Below are 24,455 nucleotides of genomic sequence, written 5' to 3' on the forward strand. Positions count from 1 at the left end.
AGCGGAGCTTCGCCTGTTGCCTTTGCCCTCTTTGACCCATTAGCGTCAGTAGGTACGACGCTTGTTGACGTCTTACATCACACTGTTCACAGTTGCAGACTACTGTAGTCGAGAACTGACAGTCCGACGATCAAAAAGCGTCGACCGCATTGACTGAGCGGAGATTGTGCAGAGCCCTCTCGAAATTGCTGATTGTCTGCGCTTGGCCTTTGGCTGTGCTGAAAAAGAAATCTTGTGAAGCCACCAGGTGAAGTTCCCTTTTGGGCCGGACCTTTGGCATTTAAGGGGAAACGACGCTTCAGCGCGGTGCTTTGACATTCCCGGCGCGAGTTTGCATTTACAACAAGCAGAAGGGCTCCGGTCAAGAGTACCAGAGTCTTTTGTATCTCCCTGCCCTCTCACCACCAGTCTAACTACACCGTCCAGCAGGACGTCTTTGGTCCAGCAACAGCATTGCTGCAGTCAGAGCGTCTCACTCTTTACGGACAGCTCTTGATACCACACTCTTTTGAGCATCCCAAAAACCAAGCAAAACAAGGCGACATCAACAAAACATGGCATTCACGCGAACAGTCACCTTGTACGGTGCGGAGCTTTCCTCTTTCCTTGCAGCAGGCGGGCAGACTGTTGATCCAAATGCACCAGTAGCGACACCGGATTCATTCAATGCTTTGAACTTCCCCGTCGCTGTATCATCCACCAGTACGCCACTTGCAGTCAGGCCAGCAGCAGTGACAACAACCCCTGTGGCCATCCCATCCAACAGGGTCGTCACGCTCTCTGGCGGCCCATCCTCTAGCTCTCGTGCTGCGCTGGTGGTCGTTTCTACGGCATCGCTCGCTCCACCAGTGGTGAGAAGTGCATCCAGTTCGAGCACGACGCGAGCACCTACGACCACAGCTGCTGTACGCTCCACAACGGCATCGTCTTCTCGAAGGCCCAGTGCATCGGCGTCTTCGGCAGCTAGCTTGCTGAATGGGAAGAAGCAATCCAGCGGGCTTTCGGGCGGAGCAATCGCCGGCATCGTCATCGGCGTGCTTGCATTGCTTGCACTCCTCGCAGCTGCACTGCTCCTCATTCGAAAACGCAAGAAGGATAAGCGTCACCGAGCAGCAGCCATGAACGAGAAGCGTAACCCTCGACAAGCAGAAAAGGGAGCCTACCGGCTTGACGAAACAGAGGTTCCAGGCGGCGGCTTTGACTTTGGCCCACTCGTTCCTATTGCCGGTGGTGCAGGCTTTGGTGCCGCTGCTGCTGCACCCTTTGGCCGCAATTCGCCACAACGTAGTGCTTCGCCTGCCTTGACGCTGGACCGAGCAGCTGTATTGGGTATTCAGCGACCATTGACGCCCTCTGCCGTACCACCACCTGGTCATCCTGGCAGTGCACGTACCTCGCCACCCTTCGGTGCTCAGCAACAAGGCTTCATGCCACCGCAGCCGCAAGCACCTTATCCCCGCAACGCTTCACCAATGGGTCAGATGCGTATGGCTTCAGGCGCTGCCATGATGCCTGTGGGTAGTATTCCTCAACAACAGCAACGCGGCTTTGCACCTCAAGGTCAGCAGCAGATGCAGCAGGTGCAGCAGATGCCAAGGAAGCCTGTTGAGGCGGCAAACCCATTCGCTGATGGCGTGCACAACTCAACCAGCATGTCGAGCATGACGGCACCGATGGAAGAACGCTCCATGATGCCTGCCGCAGCTGCTGCCGCTGGTCTAGGCGCTGGTGTGGTTGCTGCAGGCGCTGCCGTCGCACACCACTCTGACAATGACGCGAAGCGTATGAGTGCCTCTAGCTTTGCAGCTGGCGATGATTCGCTCGAGGAGTCTGTGCCTGCTGTTGCAGAGCGTGCTGAATCACCGAGCGAACCCTTCAAGAAGCACGATTCAGGTGAGTTGCCTGCCAGGTCAAATTCTGTGATTAAGCCTGTCGAGGCGACGAATGACGTTGATGTTGCTCCTGCTCTCGCTCATGCTCCCGTTGCTGCTGCTCCTGCTGAGAATGAGTCATTGGCCCCTACAGAGAATGGGCCGGTGCGTACAAAGTCGGTCGCTGCTGCAACAGACAACTGGGCGGCACGCAAGGAACACTTGAAGAAGACCCTTGCCTCGTCGCAACACTCTACTACTCCCAAGGCCTCGCCTGCTCAACAACAAGATCCATTTGGTGACCATCACGCAACGCCTCCGGCTATCAAGACATCACCGGCATTGCAAGACACACCAGTCTTGTCACCTATGGACTTTAGCTTTGCAACACAACTAGGTGAGGATGCAACAGATGCGCCTGGACACGCGTGAAAGGGAGGGTAGACACGCTTTTGTATATATGTAACCAATCTATCCATTCAAAAAACTATTCCTCAGCGTCCATGAATTGATGTGCATTATCGGCAGTGATCCACTGACCTGATGGCACGTCATCTGCTGCATCTCCGCCACGTTGAAACAAGGAGCTGTAGTCGTTGCCCGCTGTGTCGCCACCCGGACTGCTCGACGGCGCAGGCAGGATATTCGCCATATGCGAAAGGGCAGAATAGAGTTTCGCTACTAGATAGCCATCCTCCGGTCCTGGTGTCAACGTTATTTCCAGGATTGAACTGGCTTCCAAAGATAGCGAGTCGCCGTTCTCTGCAGCCTCTGATGGTCGTAAGCTTTTGACAAGCTCTTGAAGCTTGATGCCTTCTTTTGACGGTTCAATGTGCATGTATAGAGACGGAACAGCTCCTGCAGCTGTTTGCTGCGTCGTCGTCGTTGCATGCAAGATGATTTCTGCAAAGTCAATGGTCAGTTGCTTGCATGCAGTTCCTGTAGCTGGTTTCTGATCCTGTTGACTCTCGAAATATAGATGCATGGCTGCACCAGTGACGTGAACAAGACATGAAACATCATTCAGTGCATCTATTTGAGGACGACAAGTCAAGTTCACTTGTCCCTCGGCATAGAGTAGCTCCTCCGCTGGCCTGCTTGGCGAGGCAGTAGTAGCAGTATTGTCATCTTGATACTGAGCAGGTGTAACCTCATCAGGCGTGTCCGCAAGCTGAAATGTAGAGCGATCGGGCACCTCTGCAGACTCTAGCAGCTGCATTGGTATAGCTCTCAATACTACTTCAACTACTACGTCTCAGCGGACTTCTTGGTGTCGTTGCAGGGAAACCGTGCGATGCGACAACTTTTTGGTCGTCGGCGGCAGATGAGCAGGTCAAAACACCGAAGACTAGAAGACGCGCTGAGAAGCCTGCGTTGAAGCCCATGGAGAATGGAGCAGATGCCAGCATAGTGGAGATGAAACAGAAGCCTACTTTCAATCCCTTTTGCCAATTCAAGCAAGTCATCGAAGTAGGGGATCTGGTCATTCTGCATCTATCGAGAACTGCGATACAAGCCATCACAGTCACGCCTGGGGGCGTTGTACAAAACAAGTTTGGCCACTATTATCATGAAGATATGATTGGCATGCGGTATGGCTCGCAGATGCAGAGCAGGAAGACAACTGGATACATTCTTTTGCTGCACCCGACACCTGAGCTCTGGACGCTGGCGCTCCCTCACCGGACGCAGATTCTTTATACTCCTGACATTTCATTTGTCTCCGCTAAGCTCTGTGTTCAACCAGGGTCGACTGTGATTGAGGCGGGGACTGGCAGTGGCAGCTTCACACATGCATTCATGCGCTCACTTGGAGACAGTGGCCATCTCTATACGTTTGAATTCCACGCTGAGCGCTGTGAAAAGGCGAGAACAGAGTTCGAAGAGCATGGACTCTTCACCAGTCGAAATGGTCAATCACTCATGACACTGACACATCGTGATGTGTGTAAAGGAGGCTTCCAGGTGGCGTTGCCTGATGGCACGCCCATCCCTTATACGGCAGAAGCTGTGTTTCTTGACCTACCTGCTCCTTGGGAAGCTGTGGAGCATTTAACGCCGCATCTAGCGCAAACAACACGACTTTGCTGCTTTTCGCCCTGCATTGAGCAAGTCCAACGCACTGTCGAGGTTTTGCGTGTAAGTTTGTGGCAAGATATTGAATGCTACGAAGTAGCCTTCCGTGAATGGGAAGCACGGTATACGCGTCGCGTTGATGTCACTGATGTCATTGACAAGCTAAAAGAAATCAAGCGGCGGCGCGAGGAAGGTGTACCAAAAGCCATCAAGGCAAGGGTCAAGATCAAGGAAGGCGATACAGCTTACGATTGGGACCGGATAGCGAAGCCTGACTCGGAGATCAGCAGTCATACAAGTTTCTTGCTGTTTGCAACAAAACGAGCCTAGAATGCATTACTTTGTCACATCATATGGTCAAGACAGTTCTCGCTCATATGCATTCGCTCTATGAAAATTCATGAAACTGTCCCTATTGACCACCTGATTTGACCACTGCATAGTCAAGGTAATAACAATCCGTCACTTTGCCACCTGTGATACTGCTCTGCACAGCATCGCTCATCAATGTAGCCGCACCCGCCTCTGGATCTTTTGCCATGAACAGCATCGTGCCCCTTGATGGAATATCGCAAGTCAAGATGTAAAACAAGTTTTGTTGGCTGTCCACTGCACCCACCGCTGGCGTACCATCAGGATACGTGAAACCTTGGAATGCCACCAAAGTAGCAGTCTTGGGTGTCAGTGAGTCGTCGTTTGTCCTAAGACGCGAAACACCCAATTTGCTGAGCTCGTCGTCGTAGTAGAACATGTACTGCTCACGTGGGTTGGCGACAATCACATCATCGTCAAGGATGAAATCCACTGCACCCACACTTTGACCAGCGTTGGCCACCTCCTCTAGGTAGAAATTGCCGTCATAATCGCTGAACCAGAGCAGCGCATTGTCCTGATTGACAATACGAACGAGTGCTTGCGTGTTGTTGAGATCAAGACCATCTGTGCCATTGAAGGCTCCAGAATTGAGTAGGTCAGCTGGTAGGGCATAGCCATCGAGAGTATCGCTGGCGTTGAATGTTGTTGTGTCTCGCAGGCGGCCAACGGTGACTGTACCATTGCCAGCAGCTGCAGAGCTGCTTGGCCTGGCAGAGGAAACTCGAATTGAGGCGGCGGAAGCCACAGTTGATGAAGATGCTGTTGAGCTAGCCGTTTCCACCGTAGAATCAGAAGCGACTACTGAGGCTGTAGCACTCTGTGAGAATGAGGAGGCAAGAATAGAAGATGACTCAAGTAGAGTAGATGAGGATGCGAGACTCGTGGTGGACGCCACACTGGTCGAAATGAATGAACTGCTCGTAGCGTTTGCACTGGCTGAAATTGAGGCGATGCTTGAAGAGGGCGACAAAGTCGAGGACTCAACAAGGACTTGCCTCTTCCGAGCAACTGGTGTGTCTTCTGATGGGGCTCCATCAGCGGGAGGCACTGTACCAGAGTCAGCGGGAGGAGGCGTGGAACCAGAATCTGCTGGTGGCGTCGAGCCCGTGTCGTCAGGAGTTCCTTGACCGTCTGCGGGATCCGGTTGAGGAACTGCGGTCATGGGTGCATCTTCCACGCCGGCGATAGCAAAGCAACTTTTTAGCAAAGGCACATTGAATGTCGACAACGGATAGTTCGTAGTGCCCACAGTGGCGAAAACTGTGTTGAAGAGACCAACACCGTATTCAACTCCCTTACAGCCGTTGATAGTGACAATGCGAGGCGCATCATTTGCAGAAGCATAAAAGGCAACTGTTGCATCCAGATGAACACCTGGCTTCTCCACGAGTGCAATATCGCGCTTGAATTTGCCACTGAGAATATCAATACCAAAGGCGATACTGATAGGGAAGCCAACGTCAATAGAACCCTTAATTTGACCATTCGCAACAAACCGTTTAGTGAAGGATGGTTGAAAGTTTCTTTGAAAGCTGCTGCTGGGGTTGACAAGGTTCACGCGTGCCTCAAAGTTGTTGATTTCAGCGCGTGCACCAGCAATGAAAGTCGTCTGAAGTTCCAAACCCAAATCGACGTCGATTCCAACAATGAGGGCAGGGCCAATGCGATAGAATGGTTGCGCTTCGAGGAACTTGACACCAGTCTGGGCAAGTTGTTTGTTGAATGTCTTTTTGAAATCCTTCTTGGCTTCGACACCAATGTTGACTTCCGCTGCAATGCTGCCACTCATGCCAATGTATGCTTGTGTGAAACCTTGTGTCAGACTAGCAGCCAGACGTCCAGCGATTGTAACGGAGCCTTGAGTGCCACAGTCGACGCACCAAGCGGTCAGATCCTCACCTTGTGTAATGACAATGCTCTTTTGGCCGAATGGAGAGGTCACATACGAGCCGTAGTCGTCTGGAGGATATTGCAAGGATTTTGTGGTCTGCAAAGTTCTGTCAATGGATGTGAGCTCGTCAACGACATTCTTGATGACCTGGACGACCTTTTTGATGGGCTCAACGATGTACCGCCGTGCTGGAGCGACAATTGCTGTGAATACGCGACCAAGAAAGCGGCAGCATCGTTTGTTCAGCCTTGATGCCCTGGAACCCCGAGGAGCACTACGTTTGTCCAACAAGAATTCAGTGCCCTCCGTTGAAGTGGCACCAGGAGCAATTTCACTCAGACCAGCAGCCAAGTTGTCCTTGAAGTCAATGTATCCCAACTGACGATCGAGACATTCGTCAAAGTCATCTCCAAAAGCGCATGACGGCAGACCATTGGTAGAAACGACAGGACGTGAAGAACCCATGCCCGTTGACCCTGTCTTGGTATCAGAGTAAACTGGGACAAAGCCAGTATTGATGTCAGCATCGAAATGGTCAATGGCAGACTCAAGTCCTCCGTCAATTCCCTGCACTGTACATGAAAGTTGTCGTGTATTGCAGACAATGTTGATTGCAGTGAAATAGGTGTTACCACCGAGTGCAAAGTCAGGGGAACCAGGCAGATATGCCACAATCACCACAGCAGCTTGTCCTGCTGGCAACCAATTTGTGGCAGCATACTGTAATGCTTGTGCGTTGGCAAAAGTCAAGACCATGGCATTTGGACCTGCATACGAGGCAGTAATGTGATCTGTATGGTCAATCACGACAGCAGGATGCTGGAAGCCAATATTGATGTTTGAGACGTCCTGAGGGCGGTTGCCTTGAGGCGCAGTGGCATACTGAATGGTTGTTTGTACATTAGGTACGTAGTGTACAGGATCGCTCGTGTCAATGTGAGAGGGTATGACCGGCGCCAAGACTGCCAAATTTTGCTGATTGACCCACGATGGCCGCTCTGAAACGGGTACATAGGCAGTCAGCGTGTAGGCAGGCGCGTGAACGATGGTAGTAAAGGTGACACCAATCTTGATGATGACTGGAACAACAGTGCTCGCATCAAAGGGCACAGTGTACGACACGGTTTTAGTGGTTGTCGTCACGCCACCTCCCGCAACTGCTGCAACTTTGGTGGCAGACGTGCCAATTATGGCGGCGCTGGTCAGTGATGTACTCGCAATCGAAGTAGCTACTGTGCTGATGCCTGTGCCATTGATGCCGAAAGAAAGAGACGCTGAAGATATTCCAAGCGAACTAGTTACTAAAAGAATTGTTAGCATATCCGACATCGACTGTCTCGGATCGTACCTGAAGGAGCAGTATCAAAGCTGCTCGACGAGGAGGCCAAGTCGACAGTGCTGTTGCCGAATGAGACACTGCGTTTGACCACGACGGCCGACACAGCGGACAGCAAAAGTGCCACAGAGACCACCTTCATGATGCCTGGTCTAACGAGGACGCTACTCGTCTGACTGGCGGCAGAGTATCATCTTATACACAGGACTCAACTCAGCTGCAGTAGCGGGCAGACAATAATGTGGCGGCGTTCTTTGTGAACGCGACGCCATGTTGACAGGTTCAGTCCATGCATTTGGAAGACGGCGTATGAAGACTTTGGAAGTCAGACGTTGCAACGGCCGCGGGGTCGCGGACGCGTCCAAATTCGATTTTCATATCATCGACTTGTGGAAGAATCCCTCGCAAGTCGCGAGTCGCGCCGGGTCGCTCAAAGCGGCAATCTGGCAGTTGCTCTGCTTCTACCCCGCCAGCTGCAGCCTGTACTTCAATACTTGTATCAAGTTGTATGCGATTGCCTGTGGGCTAAGAGCCTAAGACCATCGTGATGCCGCAAGCGACTGCTACTCATGGCGGCTGCAGCCTGCATGTAGCTAGCATAGAGCTACTACTGAATGCTGTAGCCCGTGTCCGATTCGAGACAATTGCTTGCCCATGCACGCTTACAGTGAGCACTGGACGATAGGCATCTGCACAGAAATAGATCTAGGTTCCTTACAGCACGATTGCAATTGCTGCTCTCAGCAATGTCGCTCTTGTCATAAAACTTACACATACCATTGCAATCAGCGTTTCCATTTACAGTGAGTCTGCTTGCTCCAATGCTCAATGTGTATACGCCGAGCACGCGAGTGGCTTTGTCCTCGCTTCTGTCGATCTAGCTTCTCTGTAAGTCTGCAGTTGCACAATGTATAGCATCCTTGGGCCCATATTATGCCATATATGCAAGGCCACAGTTTCGGTGATCGCCAAATTAAGCGAATGACAGGTCACGACAATTTGGTAAGCAATTCTCTGCAGCGTAGCCATACATGATACATCTGGCCAGTGTGGAGTATGTAGGCTTCAGCAGCTCGCGTTGTATCTGTTCATCAGCTGCTAGGGGAAGATGCTTCACCCTGCAAGAGCCCATGAGCCCTGTACATCAAATGGACTCATGGAGGACTCGAGCTTACCTGGAGCGCGTCAAAAGTCGCACGATGAGCAAAGTTGAGACGTGACAGTCAGTCCACTGCCACTTCCATCTGTTGGCCCTGGCGAACTTGAGCCTGTTATAGCTACAACTGTATTATTATCTCTTTAACACATGGGCGATGCGCAAATTGGCCTGAAACATTGGGAAGCTACTCGCCTCGCCTGGCAAACGATCCCCGCTGCTGTGACACCAGAGATACTAGCTGCTCGTCGTGCCAAAGGCATGTTGTTTCCTGCTACACGCCAAGATGGCTCTGGTGGTCCTCTAGAAGAACAAATGTCTGAAGTATATGAAAAAGCAGTTGTCCAAGGTAAGCGGCTACGACGCAACATCAATCTCAGTTGCTTAATGCCATGTTTGAAATATGGATGGATCAAACAAGGCTTCTGGCCAAGCGATGGACGAGATCCAGAGACAACGTCCTGATGAGGGCCTTATGAGTGTTCATGAGAAAGTGTCTGCGGACCAGCCTTCGTATACTGCTTGCGACGGTTCATCTTCTTCTCGCTCCGGGAAGCGCATGAAGGCAGGCTGCCTTTCGAGGTAGGCATCCACAGCATCAAGTACTTCCTGCGTAATGCCAAACCTTTGGCCTCCACGACACTGCGCTGTATTGACAGACGTCAAACCCGTAATACCTTGTTCTTCACGTTCCTGCTTGTTGGGTAAGCCAGCGAGCTACAAGATGGGCATTAGCATTGACATGGACTGGCAAGTCCAAGGATGTTTGAAATGGTAATCTGGATGGGGACGTGCGAGAAGGGAGGCCGGAAGTTGCCAGTATGGTTGGTCTGGTGTGCCAAGTACTAATGTAGACGGCATCATTGTTGTCTCGGTGGCGGCTCCTATGGCGGTGTCGGAGTAAGTGTACTGATCTTCTTTCGGCTTGATTGCAAGACCGGCTCGTAGACCGACGAGCGTCATGGGCTCGAGGAGCTTTCGTTCTTCCCAGAGCGCCAGAAGTGATTTGACACGCTCCTGGGATGTACTTGTAGCATCTGGAGCGTGCAATGCATAGCGAAGGTGGTGTAGCAGACAAGATTTGAGGGCATTGAGCAGAGGGGCAGGAGGTATGTCTCCTCCCCAATGTAGCAGATCATTCAGTAAATGAAGCAGATGTATGCGTTCCTCTACATTTGTGCAAAGAACGCTTGCTGCCTGCTGAAGACTGCGGAAGAAGGACCTGCACGCTTCTTCAGACTCTGCTAGGCCCTTAAGTTGGCATCGTACAGCTTTGATAGTCGTGTTTGTGCTTTGTTTGATGGCCTTTTCCAGGTCATGACTCAGTAGCGCGACTTGCTTGAGAGACAAGGTCGGCACTTCGCCTAGGAGCGTCTCTGTGCCCATGAGGCATCAACCCACGGCAGAAGAAGCCAAATACAACAAGTAGTGAAGTAGTGAAGTAGTGAAGTAGTGCAGACGTAGCGCCGCTGTCCTGGGCGATGATTTCAACTCCACACAAAAAGTCGGGATTCAGCTACAGAACACGACAACGCATCTGCATCAGCCCAGGCCCAGAGATCACAAGCATCTGTAAGAGGCCGCACAGTATCATTGCACTCAGACATACCCATGGCCGACACCGATATGAGTGACGCGATACGGCCTGAGCATGTTGTGCCGAAAATAGACTACACCATCACTGAATTGGATGGCGTTACGTATAATACCCAGGAGCGCGTCTATAAGGGTAACCTTAGCAGAAGAGTTGGGATTCAGCTGACGATCAGATGTGCCTGCGCCGGCAACGACTATCCCTACAGATGAGGAATTCTTTGATGCCAACGCGCCAGAGGGTGTCAAGCGACCTGATATCGTCTTCCTCAAGGACCACTTGACGCGCGAAGGACGGCTCAGCGAAGAACATGCGCTTTGGATTCTCAAGGCCGGCACGGAGATCTTGTCTCGTGAGCCTAACATGCTTGATGTTGACGCGCCCATCACGGTGTGTGGCGATGTGCATGGTCAGTTCTACGACTTGATGAAGCTGTTTGAGGTTGGTGGTAACCCAGCAGAGACACGTTACTTGTTTCTAGGTGACTACGTCGACCGCGGGTACTTCTCCATCGAGTGCGTGCTATACCTCTGGTCACTCAAGATTTGGTATCCCGATACACTCTGGCTCTTGCGTGGTAACCATGAGTGTCGCCATTTAACAGACTACTTCACATTCAAGCTGGAGTGCAAGCACAAGTACTCCGAAAAAGTCTACGATGCCTGCATGGACTCATTCTGCGCGCTGCCCCTCGCAGCACTGATGAATAAGCAGTTTTTGTGCATTCATGGAGGCCTCTCGCCAGAGCTCAATACTCTTGCTGATTTTGCTTCTGTATGTGCTCCCCCCTTGTTGAGCTCCTGCTAATCTCAGATTGACCGATTCAGAGAGCCGCCAACGCATGGCATCATGTGTGACCTGCTATGGAGTGATCCACTCGAAGACTTTGGCAACGAACGCAACAATGAGTTCTTTGTTCACAATCACGTCCGTGGCTGCTCCTACTTCTTCAGCTACGCAGCAGCCTGTCAATTCCTCGAACGCAACAACTTACTTTCGATTATCCGCGCGCATGAAGCGCAAGATCAAGGATATCGCATGTATCGTAAAACCCGCACGACGGGCTTTCCCTCTGTCATGACCATCTTTTCAGCACCCAATTATCTGGATGTGTACAACAACAAAGCAGCTGTTCTCAAGTATGAGAACAATGTCATGAATATTCGGCAATTCAACTGTACGCCGCATCCGTACTGGTTGCCAAACTTCATGGATGTCTTTACCTGGTCTCTCCCTTTTGTTGGGGAGAAGGTGACGGATATGTTGATTTCATTGTTGAGTATTTGTTCAAAGGAGGAACTTGACGACGAAGTCGGTCCCCCAAGTGACACGCCCTTGACACCGCCAGCAGGTGCGGTAGAGACGGAAGCGGAGATTCGACGTAAAGTTATCAAGAACAAGATTCTTGCCATTGGTCGCATCTCGCGCGTCTTTCAGGTACTGCGCGAGGAGAGCGAGAGTGTGTCTGAGCTCAAGACTGTTTCTGGCAGTACGAGACTACCGCCCGGTACGCTGATGCTTGGACCTCATGGCTTGAAGGAAGCCATTACGACGTTTGAGGATGCACGGCAGTTTGATATCCAGAATGAGCGCTTGCCGCCATCCAAGGAGGTCTGTGAACAGATGGAGCACGATGCACATGAGCGCAATCTATCTGAAGCCATGAACAAGCAGGATCCACGGATGGAGGCGATTGCGAAGCGGTTGGCATGAGGATGGGAGAGCGCATCTACTTAGCTGACTAGGGAGCCAGGTAGCTAATGAGGGGATCACGTAGCAATGCGTCGCACAACACCACCAGGTCCATAGTCCTAGTCCAACAACCGTGAGCAGGGCAGCGACTCCTGTATCATGTGGTCTTCGTCGCCAGGCAAGGACACGCACCTCACTGCTGCAGAGCGCGACGAGGAAGACTCTCGCACAGTCTAGCACGTCCATCTGTCCCCTCTACCCCAGAAGCTGACCATTGCAGTATAGGCAACCTGACGAGTGACATACCCAGCGAGCTATTGCTTGATATCTTTACAGCGCGCTTTGGCGACGCACTCCTCCTTCATCGTGCCAACAACCAGAACGAAGACCGACTTGGCTTTGCCTTCCTCAAGTGTGCAACCATGACACAATGCCAAGAAGCCATTACTGCATGCTCCCATGATTCACCAAACCCATTACAAGTCTGTGGACGTACTCTGGTTGTGACACGACGCAAGAAGTACTCTGAGCGTCGTGGTCTACAGCAGCATCCTGCACAACAGATGCCATATACACGCATCAAGCCACAGAGTAGCAGTCCGCGATCGCCACAGCAGCGAAGTCTTCCTACCATGACAGCAAGCGTGACGACACCGTGGCGAGATGTCGCTTCAATACCAAGAACATCCCTTGCAAGTCTTGCAACGCGTCATAGTCCATTGCGCCAGCAGCATGACTTGCATGATAGACGAGAGGAGACGCGGCAAGCGCACACGGGTGATGTGCCATTCTCAACGACTCAAATCGCACCGGTGCGTACCATCTTTCACAGTGATTTGATTCTGGTCCAGAACCTGCCGTATGGATTCCATTATATTGATGGTAGCTGACACACAGACCTTCGTTGGATCCGCGAGGTCTCTTTGATGCGTTTGGTGAGTTTCGATGGGCAAAGCAAGGCGCTGACAAGTAATCAGTGTCGTGCAGACCTGAAGCAGTATACATCTATCCCCAACCAGATATCCACGGCCAACGATACGGTGAGGTGCAATTTCTCGATAGCAAGTGTGCACAAAGGGTGTGAAGACTTTTGAGATGATCAATACTGACGAGGCAGGCCATGGAGTTGTTTGACGAAGTCGCGTTGGATGGGTATATCGTCAAACTTGGCTTTCGTCCGTACATGCTAGAATCAGACTGGCACGAGATGCATTCGAGCAACTTTAGCGCAACACCTAGTCCAGGTCCTTACCAAGGTAAGATGGCCCAACAAGAAGGAGAGAACGCTGACCTGCAGGCAGTCAAGGTTCTTGTGGTTACAACTCTCAACCAGGCAGCAGCGGAAGTCTGATGAACACTGCACTACCCATGCAAAGGCAGCCTTCCATGCATCATCTCGATCAACGGTACACGGGTCCATCGCCCATGCACAGTGGAGTAGCAACGCCAGTATTTGGCGGTATGTCTGCACAAGACCATCGACGTCACGACTTGCTGCGTGCTCTGGACCGTCGTGCAGCCTGAACATGCATCGTCAAGCGAAACTCGAACGACCGTTTGTTCCATCAGTTTGTCCTTGCAACATGCTGAACTCTGCATCACCTGTCCAATGTGCCAATTTTTCCCGCTTAAAGTCTTCAAAGTCCCAGACTGTTGCTTCTAGTTTGCTAGAGTCCTTGTACAAGTACATTTGACAATTGTGCCGCTTGCCAGTTCCATCGAGTACAGTGACTGATGTTCTTGTATATTCATCTCCTTCAAATGCATCAAGACGTTTAATAGCATAGCTGCTCAGATGCGAGACAAGCATGCCGGCAACAGACACGTTTGCCTCTGCAACAGATCCTTCTGGGGCATCTTGCGCAGCAATGACACCGGGGTAGTCTTGGCCCTTGACACGAAACCGTGCATAGCCGGGCAATATCACAGGGAGATAGGCGGGAGTTTCAGTGGAGGAGATGACACGATTGAGGACAGCTGGGTGCATGAGTGTCCCATAGAAGAAGCAGCTGTATGAGGTCATGAGCTTTGATTGCTGAGTCTGCACTTGTAGATGGAGTACTTAGGACAGAGCAGTTGACGAGCTCGCCGTTGTTGGGTCAGTTCGCCGCTGCTGCTTCAGATGGCTGAACCGGGTGGGTGGCCATTGGCCGAGCCGGCAGCAAACCAAAGGCCAGGTCTGTGTGAGCATCTTTCGTCTCTCCCATGCTTTTCATCCACGCCTGTGATTATCTTGAGGCAGCTAGAGAGCAGCCAGTAGAAGTGGGGTGAACAAATACGCTCGAGCAACCGGTGTTCGCGACATAACACAGCTCCCATCGCTGCGAACAGCTGTGTTCAACGATCAGCCCCTTCCTGGGTGATGTTACAGGTGACAATGCCTAGCTAGATCCTATGACTTCCTTCCCCTGTACTAGCAACTACTTGATGGTTAACAACTGGGTGGATGCCATCTGACTCCAAATTTCTGAAACGTCGAGGAAAGACTTCAATTTGAAACACCCCGTCGCAAGTACAAGACGGCCTTCGCTTACATAGAGCAACGCAGCGAGAGCCGGCAAAGTAGCAGGGTAGCTTCTCAATTAGTCAGAGAAGTTTTGGGTCGAGGATCAATTCATTTCTAAGCGCTGCACACGAATTGCGACGCAGTTTTCTCAAGAAGCGACATTTCTCTATATTAGGCTCGCTCCAAGTGCCTGTAAGAGCTCTCCACACATCAAGAACAATGCCGCCCATCAACCTAAACAACGAGGCCTTCTCCTCTATCCTCGGCTCCATCTCCATCACCGCATGGCTCGTGGTCTTCACACCACAAATCTACACAAATTGGCGCCGCAAGTCTGCAGAGGGTCTATCCCTACACTTCGTCGTCATCTGGCTACTCGGAGACTTCTTCAACATCATTGGCGCTTGGCTGCAAAAAGTCATGTGGGTCATGATTGTCCTCGCCATTTACTATGCAGCAGCCGATGTCGTTCTTCTGTATCAATGCCTGGCATACGGGCACAAAGCAACACAGCAGCAAGATGAGCCAAACCATGTCGCGGCTATTGGGATCCCAACATCCACCTCATCAGACATCATCGGGCCCGAGGCAAGCACTGTTATCAGCAGTAGTGATACCGCGGTTGAGCATGCATCTGCCGCTACACCGCTCATCCCAAAAGAACTTGAACTCACAAAAGCTCGCACAACATTCCAAGCAGCCATCCTCAATATCCTTGCTCTGCTTGCATTGTGCATGGTTGGTACGATTGCTTGGTATGTGGGTGCCATCTCCTCTGCACCACAACACGGTAAACCGCCTCCTACACCAAAATTGCGCTGGAACGCAGGCGGCCAAATCTTTGGCTGGGGATGTGCAGCGCTTTACCTCGGCTCACGAATCCCACAAATCATTCACAATTACAAACGTGGCTCAACAGAGGGTTTGTCGGCCTTGTTCTTCCTATTTGCGTGTTTGGGCAATATCACCTATGTTGGCAGTATTCTCATTCGACAGAATCGTGAATCACCACATTATCACAAGTATCTCGCCATCAATGCGTCTTGGCTTGCAGGGTCAGCAGGGACGTTGCTGCTTGACGTTGTGATCCTCACGCAAACACTCTTTTACAGTCTTCGAGATGATCGCTTGCAGCGCAAACGACAACACGACGCTGCTGCATAGAAAGGTTGGACTGTGATTGAATAAGTTACGTTGAAGACGGGCAATATGATATGAGATGTAAAGCAGCTGAGAGGTAGTATCTATTCGATGACATACATCCTGCCAGTCAAGACGATACGATGCATGCGAATGATGTCTAGCACGATGATCGATAGGCTTCATCACTGCTCGTAAGGCTTGGCGACCATTCCTTCGGGTCTGTGACAATTAGTACTTCAAGTTTGACATGGCTCACTCACGGTTGAATGGGCACTTTGCCGGCAGATACTTCTTTCCAATTTGTCGATAACGCCGTACCGCCCGATTCTTGGTAGGACTTCATCATTGCCTTTTTCGTATCATCATCAGCATCCTTGTACAGCGTTTGGAATAGATTCTGTAGTGGATCTCCTTCCTCCTCCTTCTCCCCTGTACCACTTGGCGCTGTTGCATCAGCAGCAAGTTTGTCCCAATTCTGTGCACCCTTTTTGGAAGAGGTTGGGTAGGTGTGCGCAGATTCTTGCTTGATTTGCGATGCATCGCCTTCAAGCTGGCTCCACTTTTGGCCTGGTTGCTTCTTGACAAGCGTCACTTCAATCTTGCTGGCCAAGACACGGTAAGTTGAGGCGTTTGTATCAATTGCTGCAAAGAGTGGTTCGAACTGGTGAGACCACTCGCTGCTTGTTTCTGGAATCTCAAAGTTCAGTGAAAGCTGGTGAGTTAGCTCGTAGTCGCTACAGGGGATGTGTACCGAGCGAGGCTCCATATCGACATTGACCTTGTCTGCTGGGATCTTCTTCGCAAAGATAGTCACAACAACCTTGTCATTGCTTTGATACCATTCATGCTTTGGCGGTTTCCATGCCGCAGGGATTGGGACAGACTCCTTGCTCTCCGCCTTGGATTCAGTGACTGATGCTGATAGCAAAGACTCGACAGTCTTCTTGACTGCATCTACTGCAACAGGCTTCTCTTGAACCGTTACTTTTTGTGGTTGCGCTAAATATCAGCATGCAATGAGCACAAGAGAGCATACCTTGGCCATCGAGAGCTGCTTTCGTCTTTGCAATCCAGACGCCTCGCATCTTTTCCTTCTGCTCTGGATCGTCCTTCTCAGACAAATCGAAGCAGAATGCAGCATCTGCAAAGCGCTTGAGACCATACAAAGCCACGCTGACATTAGCTTGAGGATCATCTTCTACAACAGCTTACCCGCGTCGAAACTGAGCTTGAGAGCGACCCGTCTTGTTCTTCTTCTCAATAGCTATTGAGAGTGCCCTCTCAGCATCTTCTAGAGCTTCATCATGGCGCTTCAATCGATGATGTGCGCTTGCACGTCCAAGCAGATGGTCAATATTCTTTGGCTCTGCTTCAATGGCAGATGTATAGCATCGGATAGCTCCCTCTGTTCAAGTCAGTCAAAGATCTTGGTCGCATGCTGCCAGCTTTAGAGGACGAAGGGCAGGACCAGCATTCCATAGTTCACAAGCATCCATTACGTACCATGGTTTCCTTTTGAAAGCTCCGCGGCAGCTTCTGCAGCAGCTCGGCTCATTGCGAGCAGTCCTTAGGCGGATTCCAGCTATATAGTAGGTTTGAGGAGTCCGACCTCGGGAGTCGTGTCCGATGTGTCGTCGACCTTGGCAGCCAAGTTGAAACACCACAACTCTCCATATTCATATCACCCATCAAGCTCCTTACCTTGTATCGCTACTGCATCTGTTAAAGCTCTATGAGACCATCCCTTATTAATAGAATGGCCAAGACTCTTGCATTTTCAGAAAAGTCCTTCGACTCATCTTCTTACGCAGATTTTAGGCCTACTTACGGCATAGCACTCTTTGATCAGCTCTTCATGTATCATCAGAGTTCCAGCAAGGTTGCGGTAGACCTTGGCTGTGGTACTGGTCAAATCACATCTATTCTTGCTGAACGCTTCGAGAAGGTCATTGGATTTGATACTTCTGCCAAGATGCTCGAGGCAGCTATCAAGCACGATCGCATCAGCTATCAGGTTGGCAGTGCCGAGTCTCTTCCTCTGGAAGACGGCAGTGTGGATCTCGTCACAGTTGGCCAAGCTGCACATTGGTTCGACAAGGAGAAATGGTTCAAGGAGATGCACCGCGTCATCAAACCTGGAGGCACACTCTCTTGCAAGTCCCGTGGTTCATTTTGACACAAGCTAATGCTCAGTCTGGTCATACAACGAGATTGTCTTTACAGACTCACCGGCCGCGACGAAAGTATGGAACCAGGTCTCACACGCTGACGACAAGCTTGGTCCTCATTGGCCACAACCAGGACGCAGTATCCTCGAAGAGGCCATGGACGGCTTTGACCTGCCAGAGTCACTGTTCAGCCGTGTAGAGCGGCACTACACAGCACAGCGTGGCTCTCAAGAGCCTTCGCCGGTAGCGAAGCAGACGACCTTACTAGGAGCTGCTCAGTACATGCGTACTGCTTCTGCCTTCCATAATTGGCGTGCAGCGAACGGTAATCCAGTCTCGAGAGCTGCTGGCGGGGCAGGCGATGCAGTGGACGAGGCTATTGACGAAATCAAACGTCAGACGGGCTGGACTGATGACTCAAAGATCAACGTCCATTGGCCGACTGTTGCAGTCTATGGAGAGCGTAGATAGATGGTTATTGTACATTATAGCAGCAGGCTTTGTACTTGTAGACTTCGACTTGGTCTTGTAGTAGAGTAGAGTAGAGTCAGTCAAGACAGAAACGACGAACAAAAACATTTTTTGACTTTGGAGGCCAACAACACAGTCGCAGCTATTGAACGAGGGCCCTGCTCAGCGGCCATCTCGTAGGCTCAATGTATGGACGATCTGCTCCGCTATGGTGTACTCGGCGCAGCAGACCGAGACGCGCAAGGGCAGTGGCGCTTTCAACGGCAAATTTCAGAAGATGACCTAGCCGCATCGTCGCACAGGCTTGTCGCGGCTGGCAAACCAGAGCGGTGCCTGGTTTTGAATCGTGAGCTCGACTATGATGCTGGTCAGGAAGGTCTGCCCGGCGTACACGCGCTACGGCGCTTCAGACGACACCATGCAACAGTTGCAATTGATGACGATCTCTTGCTAGACCATATGAGAGAAGACTATGCTCTTGGTCAAGTCAGAAGAGCAAGTCGATTGGACTTGGACAGTCAGATTGTGGTTGGATACTCTCGTAACGTCGAACAGCGATCTATGGAGCGTTGCTTTGCAGCGGTCTTGGGCACGTCGCCCAGCACGCTCAGTATTTTTCTTTCGCGACGACATATGGATCTGGCTAAGCTTGGCGATTCACGAATTCCTGCTTACTTCGACAACATACTGCCAAACAGCGTATATCAGCACACGTTCCGTTCACGCATTCGTCAATTGGTCTTTGCCTCTGATGTGGCCAGCAACATTTTGGCCGTCTTGCTTGAGGATGATCTCAAAGTATATCAACTGGAACACTTTCCTGTAGCTGGTGATGTTGAGTTCTCTTGGCATTGCTTGCACGTCGACGACGATTCCTTCACTCTGCCGCGCGATGCAACAGCTGTGGCTCTCTCAAAGACTGGCCTCATGGCCGTACAGACCACAGACGGAGTCATTCAAATCTGGCAAATAGTCAAAGTTCTCAGGACTCAGCATGTGCTCATCTATCTACGCAGTATACAGACTGCGACACGTCCGGAAACCTTCAATAAAGCCTTTTGGGCTGCATTGCGTCCAGACTTGCTCATTTTCATTGCCGGGTCGGAGCTATGCGCACTCGATACCAATACAGGCAAGATGAACCGATCAGAGATTTGCAAGCGGGGTGAGGCGGTCATTGCCGCAGAGAAAACCGTCGGCAGCGAAGTATTTGCTGATATCTTCACCGTCTTGACGACAGCCAGGCTACAAGTCTTCCAGGTGACGGATACAATCATGCCAATCGTCGGTTGGGCCCACTATCGTCCAGTCGAATCGAAACCCGGACTTGCCATTCTACCACACGGCAACTTGCAGCGCATTCTGGTGTGGTCAAAGCTCGACGGCTGGGCCACAATCTATACGTTGAAGCTTCTGCAAGTTGGGAATACAACATTCGAGCCATATGCAGTTGAATTTTGCTCTGAAGATGTACAAACGAGCTTCTGCGCCCTGCCATTCCGCTCAGTCCAAGATGTTGATGACTTGGGATATTTCCAAGTCTTTTCTACTACGCAAGACGGCTGCTTGCTCTCGTCCATGCTGGCGACCGATAATGCGATGCGCTTCAAACGCCGCAGAGTCACAATCAGACATGGACACGACCTCATCCTTTCAGAAGAACTGAGCGATGAAGATGTTGATGAGGATGGCTTTCTTCTTGGATCAGCAAGCAAGAAGAGGCAGAGCAATCTGTCTGAATTGTACGCGAAGATTACGTCGAGTGACTCACAAGGGAACGCTCCAGCTACGGGCAAACTTCTGACTGCCTATGACTTGCTCACTGAACACCGCATCTCCAGCACAAGCGACGAAGTAGACCATGCCATCGAAGTACTGGTACAAGACTATACAGATAGTGGCTTTTTCACGGCCTCACTCGAACATATCTCGGCAATTATTGGGTTTAGCCTCGAGCACCACGAAGGCGAGTCACTCGCTGCAGAGGCAATTCAGACAAGCCTTACTTCAACATGGACACCCGAGAGGCTTCGCCGGCGGGATGCCCAATTTTCCCGTGATCGTGTGGTGAGGGAGGCAGCAAATCGGATCTGTCTTGCAAGCGTTGTGGTTGGCTCGGTACCCCAACAGGATGGTATTCTGGACTTGACCAGCTTCCGGAAATATACACAGCCAGAACGCAAGCCGAAGAACAAGATTCTCGAAAAGCTGTTGGGTGACTGGGCTCCTAGTGAGGCTCCAGAAGGCTACATTTGGCGTGATTTGTGCGACACCAACCATCATGAAGCACACAATACTATCGGCAAGAAAGATCGCTCGCACTTTCAAGTGGGACCGATTCCTGCTTTTCGAGGCACGCCCGCTCAAGTTGCTGGCACACCTGTTGTCGCGCAGTCAAGTCCATCCCGGCCGCCTTTGTTGCTCTCACAGAGAGGTCCCCCTACTCCGCGCTCTCATCTTCGTCGACCTCTTGATTTGCAGCCGAGCGAAACACAAGATGCGGACGCAGTACCGGCATCATCACAACCAATGCAAGGATCATCACAAGGCGATGCTTTCGTCATGACTCAAGCAGTGCCTGGGCCACATGGAAGTCGAGCGGACCCAACAAAGAAGAAGAAAAAGAAGCGTGCTGGCTTTTGAGAGGAAAAAAATTGTAAATCTGAGCGTTGCACATTTGTATCTGTACACTACACAGCATCCATAGGGACGGGCCTTGCATTTTAACTATAATTCATTCGTTTCTCATGCCAGAGATTAGACTTGTACCGCACGGAGGGCGGAGCTACTTTTCTGCCCAGAGAATGGACTCCCAGGACATTGTATTAAATGAGCAACCAGCTGTTCTGGTCAACGCCATCTACAAAGTCTTCAGACAAGAATGCTGTGCTTGGTGCTTTCACTACGACCTTGGCAAGATTCTCAAAGTCAGTCTTAAGCTTGATGGTAATAGCAAGAGCTCTGGAATACTAGGTCGTTGTTGTACAGAGGAGTGCGCCAGACTATTCAAGACCAACTCAGCAACGCTTGTCCAAATACTTATGAGGCTAGGCAACGTGCAAGACTTTGCACAAGAAGATATGCTTCGCTTCTGCTGCAGTGCAATGGCGTTGTGCCGAGATGACCCTGTGGGCTATGACGACATGCTCAAACTTCAAGACGGCACGGAGCTGTTTGATGCAGACGATAATGAGACAGCCAAGCTCATCTCAGCAAAGCTCAAACAGACCTTTCCGGCATGGAGCGAAAAGCACAGTATACAAGAAATAGTCCACGATGCCATGAGTAGATCTCGCGTCAATTGCTTCGGCATTTGGGAGCAGCACGAAGGCCACTCCTTTGCAGAGAGCGAGCAACTTGGCTGGGCGTTGTACCCGCAGTCCAGCTTCTTCAATCACGCATGTACACCAAACGTTGCCAAGCTTCGTGTTGGTCGTGCAATGCAGTTCACTGCCATGCGTGCCATTGCGAGAGGCGAAGAGCTGACCATCAGTTACCTCGGTGACCGCGAATTTGCAACAAGTGCCGAACGACGTGCAGCGATTCGCGACTGGGGGTTTGATTGCAACTGCAAGCAATGCCAGGAAGATCTTGCAGGCCAGGCATGAGAGGCTCAATCTTCGTCAAAGTCATCCTTGACTGGCGCATCGCTACGCTTTTCTTGTTGCTGAAACATGTAAGCCAATTCTTCGCCTGTCGATGCTTCCTCAATGGACTTGTCCTCACGACGCTTCATGAATCGCGGAAAACGGATGCTGAGGCCTCGTTCTTCAGACACAAGACCAATACCAGCTCGATACACAGGTGATAATGTGATGTCTGCCATACGCACTTCCCATACTTCTTGTGGCACAAACCAGTAATCAGGATGTAGAGGAGAATCCACATCGCCTGGCATGTCGCCTTGAAAAGTCGTTTCGGCGTCTTCCGCGTACTTGACTTTGAGATCTTTGTAAAAGACATCAGTAAAGCCTGAGATGCATTTACAAACTGCTTGCAGCATACCTGTTTCCTTGTCGCGAACAGCCAGTAGAATAGGAGACCACCAATTAGCCTTGCGACCAGAGCCGTGCCATGCACCGATGGGTATCAAGTCAAGCGAGTCAGCACCGGCATCATAGTCCTTCTTCACCTTGAGCCAAGATTCGAGACGCTGATCAGGCGTGTAAGTCGCCAAGAGTGCCTTTTTACGACCACTGCGTTTTGGTGCTTCTTTTTCCTCGACTGCAGCTTCGATAGGAACTTCATTCTCGAGTAGCTTCGCCATGATGCCTTCGCATTTGTTATCTGTAGCAGCCTTGTAGAATGCAAGAACATCCTCTTCACTGTTTTCAGGGCAATCGATAGACTTGACAAATGTGAATCGGTCCTCAACTTCACGAAAATGTGTTTTGAAGATATCACGCCGTTCCCTGAGCGATTTGTTGAGTAGAGACTCGCCATTGAGGAACATGAGATCAAAGCCAAAAAGACATACCTGTTGCTTGACAGTACCAGCTTCAACGTTCTTCCTTGCACGCGCTGCAAGAGATTGAAAGTTTTGCATACCCACCAGCTTGTCCCAAGCAACGACTTCCCCTTCGAGCACAAACGAACGAACTTGATCGGACTTTATATCCGGCACCAAGCTGCAAAGATCTGGATACTTTTCCGTCATACGTTCCAGATGTCGACTAAAGATACTCACTTGCCCTGATTCGCTGCAATGGAGCTGTGCACGTTGACCGTCGTACTTGTATTCGCAGGTATAAGCTTGACCAGCAAGACGCGTAAACATGTCGTTCAGGTCTCGCGTGATGAGACCCAGCATTGGCTTGATGGGTGTGCCAATCGAGATGTCTGGCCCCGACAAGAGCTGCTCGATCCCGCCAGCACACAGATCTGGCACAAGTAAGTTGTAGTTGGGTCGGCGAGCAAACGACTGCTTGACAATTTGCTCTGAAGTCTTGAAGATTTCTTGTCGAGGATCTTTGGCTAACGCCATCAGATTGGGAGTCAATATTGCTGTGCTGTCTGAGGGCTTGTTGAGTGAGAAGGCACGCGCTAGGGCAATGAGCATAGTTGTCTTGACTGCACCGATTCGAAGATGACAGACCAACGTTCGGGTCACAAATCGAACCTCTTCGCCACGAGCAGAAAGCAATAGTCGTTCTACAATCTTCTGCTTCTTTTCTCCTGAGCCTGTTCCCTTGGAGGAGGAAATCTCTCGCAGACTTTTGTAAACGCCACTGATGGTCAAGGGCGCTGGTTTCAAGATTGTCCTGACTTTCGCCTTTGCTTCAAAGGCAACGTCGCCTGCGTCGCCGTGCTTATTGTACAGGGCTTTGAGAGACTTGACGCCAGAGACTGCTTTGATGCCCTTGCCAATGATGCTCTCACCGAGACCAAGCTCAGTATTCTCGAACGGTGGTGCAATTGCATTCGTACAAAGCCAAACGGCAGAGAGGAGTGATTCTGGGGAATAGACGATGAGCATTCTGAGCATATTGCACAAGCAATCTACAATCAGTAGCCGAGAACGCGTTGAACTGACGAGTGTGAAGGTGTGGGAAAGCAGTGCATACGGCGTAGACTTGACGGTCCAATCTGCTGCGATATCTTTATGGTTGAGCGGATCGAACATTGCATTACCGAGGTCGAGAGTGTAGACTGGGGACTCTTCAGTATCTTCAAGCCCAGCAGAAGGAGCAGCGTTGCTCTGAATTGCTTCAGTCTTGACTGGAGATGACCTCGGAGGACTTCCTTGCACCTCGATCGGAGCCGATGGCCCTGATGGACCAGGCGGATGCTCTTCGAGGCTCCGAGCAAAAGCCTCATCTGCTGCCATTTGACTTGCAATGGGATTCTCAGCAGCATCATCAGACAAGCCTGCTGCCAGCTTCTTGGCTAGCGCCTCGTCCTCTGCTAGCTGATTATCCTCGAGCGCCTGGAGTCTTCGTGCCAATTGCTCATCACTTTCTGGAGCACCCTCCGATTCGGCCTCGAGCCACTGGTCCATCTCAGCATATTTCGCAGCAGCTCTTGCATCTTCTTCTTGCTTGACACGCGGGCTCTTGAAGAAATCAAGCAAGGGCCCCTGTCTGGGTGGCGTTGCCTGTGCTGTCGCCTGCTTTGTACGCTTCTTTGCAGGCGAAGGCGGCGCTGCACTCGAGGGCCTTTTTGCTGGAGCCATCTGC

At 51.1% G+C, this 24,455-nt stretch overlaps 13 protein-coding genes across 13 annotated transcripts; 7 read left to right on the top strand and 6 right to left on the bottom strand.

Annotated features, from left to right (window-relative positions):
• Positions 1–554: 554 nt before the first annotated feature.
• BCR37DRAFT_388651 (uncharacterized protein) lies at positions 555–2,303 on the top strand (the record flags this gene model as incomplete). Its single annotated transcript, XM_040870651.1, has 1 exon — positions 555–2,303. The coding sequence occupies one exon, from the start codon at positions 555–557 to the stop codon at positions 2,301–2,303; it is 1,749 nt and encodes a 582-aa protein (XP_040723683.1).
• On the bottom strand, positions 2,058–3,162 carry BCR37DRAFT_382029 (uncharacterized protein; the record flags this gene model as incomplete). Its single annotated transcript, XM_040869791.1, has 1 exon — positions 2,058–3,162. A coding segment is annotated over exon 1 (725 nt), but the record flags the coding sequence as incomplete, so codon positions are not given.
• A 125-nt stretch (positions 3,163–3,287) lies between these two features.
• BCR37DRAFT_350014 (protein GCD14) lies at positions 3,288–4,277 on the top strand (the record flags this gene model as incomplete). Its single annotated transcript, XM_040867973.1, has 1 exon — positions 3,288–4,277. One exon carries the CDS (start codon positions 3,288–3,290, stop codon positions 4,275–4,277), a length of 990 nt encoding a protein of 329 aa, XP_040723685.1.
• An 82-nt stretch (positions 4,278–4,359) lies between these two features.
• On the bottom strand, positions 4,360–7,691 carry BCR37DRAFT_394393 (uncharacterized protein; the record flags this gene model as incomplete). Its single annotated transcript, XM_040871463.1, has 2 exons — positions 4,360–7,514; positions 7,562–7,691. 2 exons carry the CDS (start codon positions 7,689–7,691, stop codon positions 4,360–4,362), a joined length of 3,285 nt encoding a protein of 1,094 aa, XP_040723686.1.
• A 991-nt stretch (positions 7,692–8,682) lies between these two features.
• BCR37DRAFT_382031 (uncharacterized protein) lies at positions 8,683–9,422 on the top strand. Its single transcript, XM_040869792.1, has one exon. It carries the CDS (start codon positions 8,856–8,858, stop codon positions 9,168–9,170), a length of 315 nt encoding a protein of 104 aa, XP_040723687.1. The 5' UTR covers positions 8,683–8,855; the 3' UTR covers positions 9,171–9,422.
• A 782-nt stretch (positions 9,423–10,204) lies between these two features.
• On the top strand, positions 10,205–12,133 carry BCR37DRAFT_360456 (calcineurin). Its single transcript, XM_040868221.1, has 3 exons — positions 10,205–10,434; positions 10,475–11,073; positions 11,113–12,133. Exons 1-3 carry the CDS (start codon positions 10,317–10,319, stop codon positions 12,010–12,012), a joined length of 1,617 nt encoding a protein of 538 aa, XP_040723688.1. The 5' UTR covers positions 10,205–10,316; the 3' UTR covers positions 12,013–12,133.
• Positions 12,134–12,293: 160 nt separating this feature from the next.
• Positions 12,294–12,723, bottom strand: BCR37DRAFT_382036 (uncharacterized protein). Its single transcript, XM_040869793.1, has one exon. The coding sequence runs from the start codon at positions 12,623–12,625 to the stop codon at positions 12,353–12,355; it is 273 nt and encodes a 90-aa protein (XP_040723689.1). The 5' UTR covers positions 12,626–12,723; the 3' UTR covers positions 12,294–12,352.
• Positions 12,724–13,203: 480 nt separating this feature from the next.
• BCR37DRAFT_102393 (AIG2-like family-domain-containing protein) lies at positions 13,204–14,397 on the bottom strand. Its single transcript, XM_040865864.1, has one exon. The coding sequence runs from the start codon at positions 14,012–14,014 to the stop codon at positions 13,526–13,528; it is 489 nt and encodes a 162-aa protein (XP_040723690.1). The 5' UTR covers positions 14,015–14,397; the 3' UTR covers positions 13,204–13,525.
• On the top strand, positions 14,254–16,024 carry BCR37DRAFT_382037 (PQ loop repeat-domain-containing protein). The gene has a single exon (XM_040869794.1). The coding sequence runs from the start codon at positions 14,717–14,719 to the stop codon at positions 15,659–15,661; it is 945 nt and encodes a 314-aa protein (XP_040723691.1). The 5' UTR covers positions 14,254–14,716; the 3' UTR covers positions 15,662–16,024.
• BCR37DRAFT_360462 (SGS domain-containing protein) lies at positions 15,662–17,275 on the bottom strand. The gene is made up of 6 exons (XM_040868222.1): positions 17,144–17,275; positions 16,853–17,045; positions 16,677–16,813; positions 16,392–16,639; positions 15,901–16,352; positions 15,662–15,859 (listed from the first exon to the last, which is right to left on the bottom strand). Exons 1-6 carry the CDS (start codon positions 17,193–17,195, stop codon positions 15,823–15,825), a joined length of 1,119 nt encoding a protein of 372 aa, XP_040723692.1. The 5' UTR covers positions 17,196–17,275; the 3' UTR covers positions 15,662–15,822.
• Positions 17,276–17,300: 25 nt separating this feature from the next.
• Positions 17,301–18,352, top strand: BCR37DRAFT_382042 (S-adenosyl-L-methionine-dependent methyltransferase). Its single transcript, XM_040869795.1, has 2 exons — positions 17,301–17,793; positions 17,834–18,352. The coding sequence occupies exons 1-2, from the start codon at positions 17,373–17,375 to the stop codon at positions 18,277–18,279; spliced, it is 867 nt and encodes a 288-aa protein (XP_040723693.1). The 5' UTR covers positions 17,301–17,372; the 3' UTR covers positions 18,280–18,352.
• On the top strand, positions 18,098–21,407 carry BCR37DRAFT_102251 (uncharacterized protein). The gene has a single exon (XM_040865862.1). The coding sequence runs from the start codon at positions 18,469–18,471 to the stop codon at positions 20,920–20,922; it is 2,454 nt and encodes an 817-aa protein (XP_040723694.1). The 5' UTR covers positions 18,098–18,468; the 3' UTR covers positions 20,923–21,407.
• A 485-nt stretch (positions 21,408–21,892) lies between these two features.
• On the bottom strand, positions 21,893–23,902 carry BCR37DRAFT_350012 (ATP-dependent DNA ligase; the record flags this gene model as incomplete). The annotated part of the gene is made up of 1 exon (XM_040867972.1): positions 21,893–23,902. One exon carries the CDS (start codon positions 23,900–23,902, stop codon positions 21,893–21,895), a length of 2,010 nt encoding a protein of 669 aa, XP_040723695.1.
• Between the last annotated feature and the right edge of the window lie 553 nt (positions 23,903–24,455).

The sequence above is a fragment of the Protomyces lactucae-debilis genome, assembly GCF_002105105.1.
Source record: "Protomyces lactucae-debilis strain 12-1054 chromosome Unknown BCR37scaffold_16, whole genome shotgun sequence".
NCBI lineage: Eukaryota > Fungi > Ascomycota > Taphrinomycetes > Taphrinales > Protomycetaceae > Protomyces > Protomyces lactucae-debilis.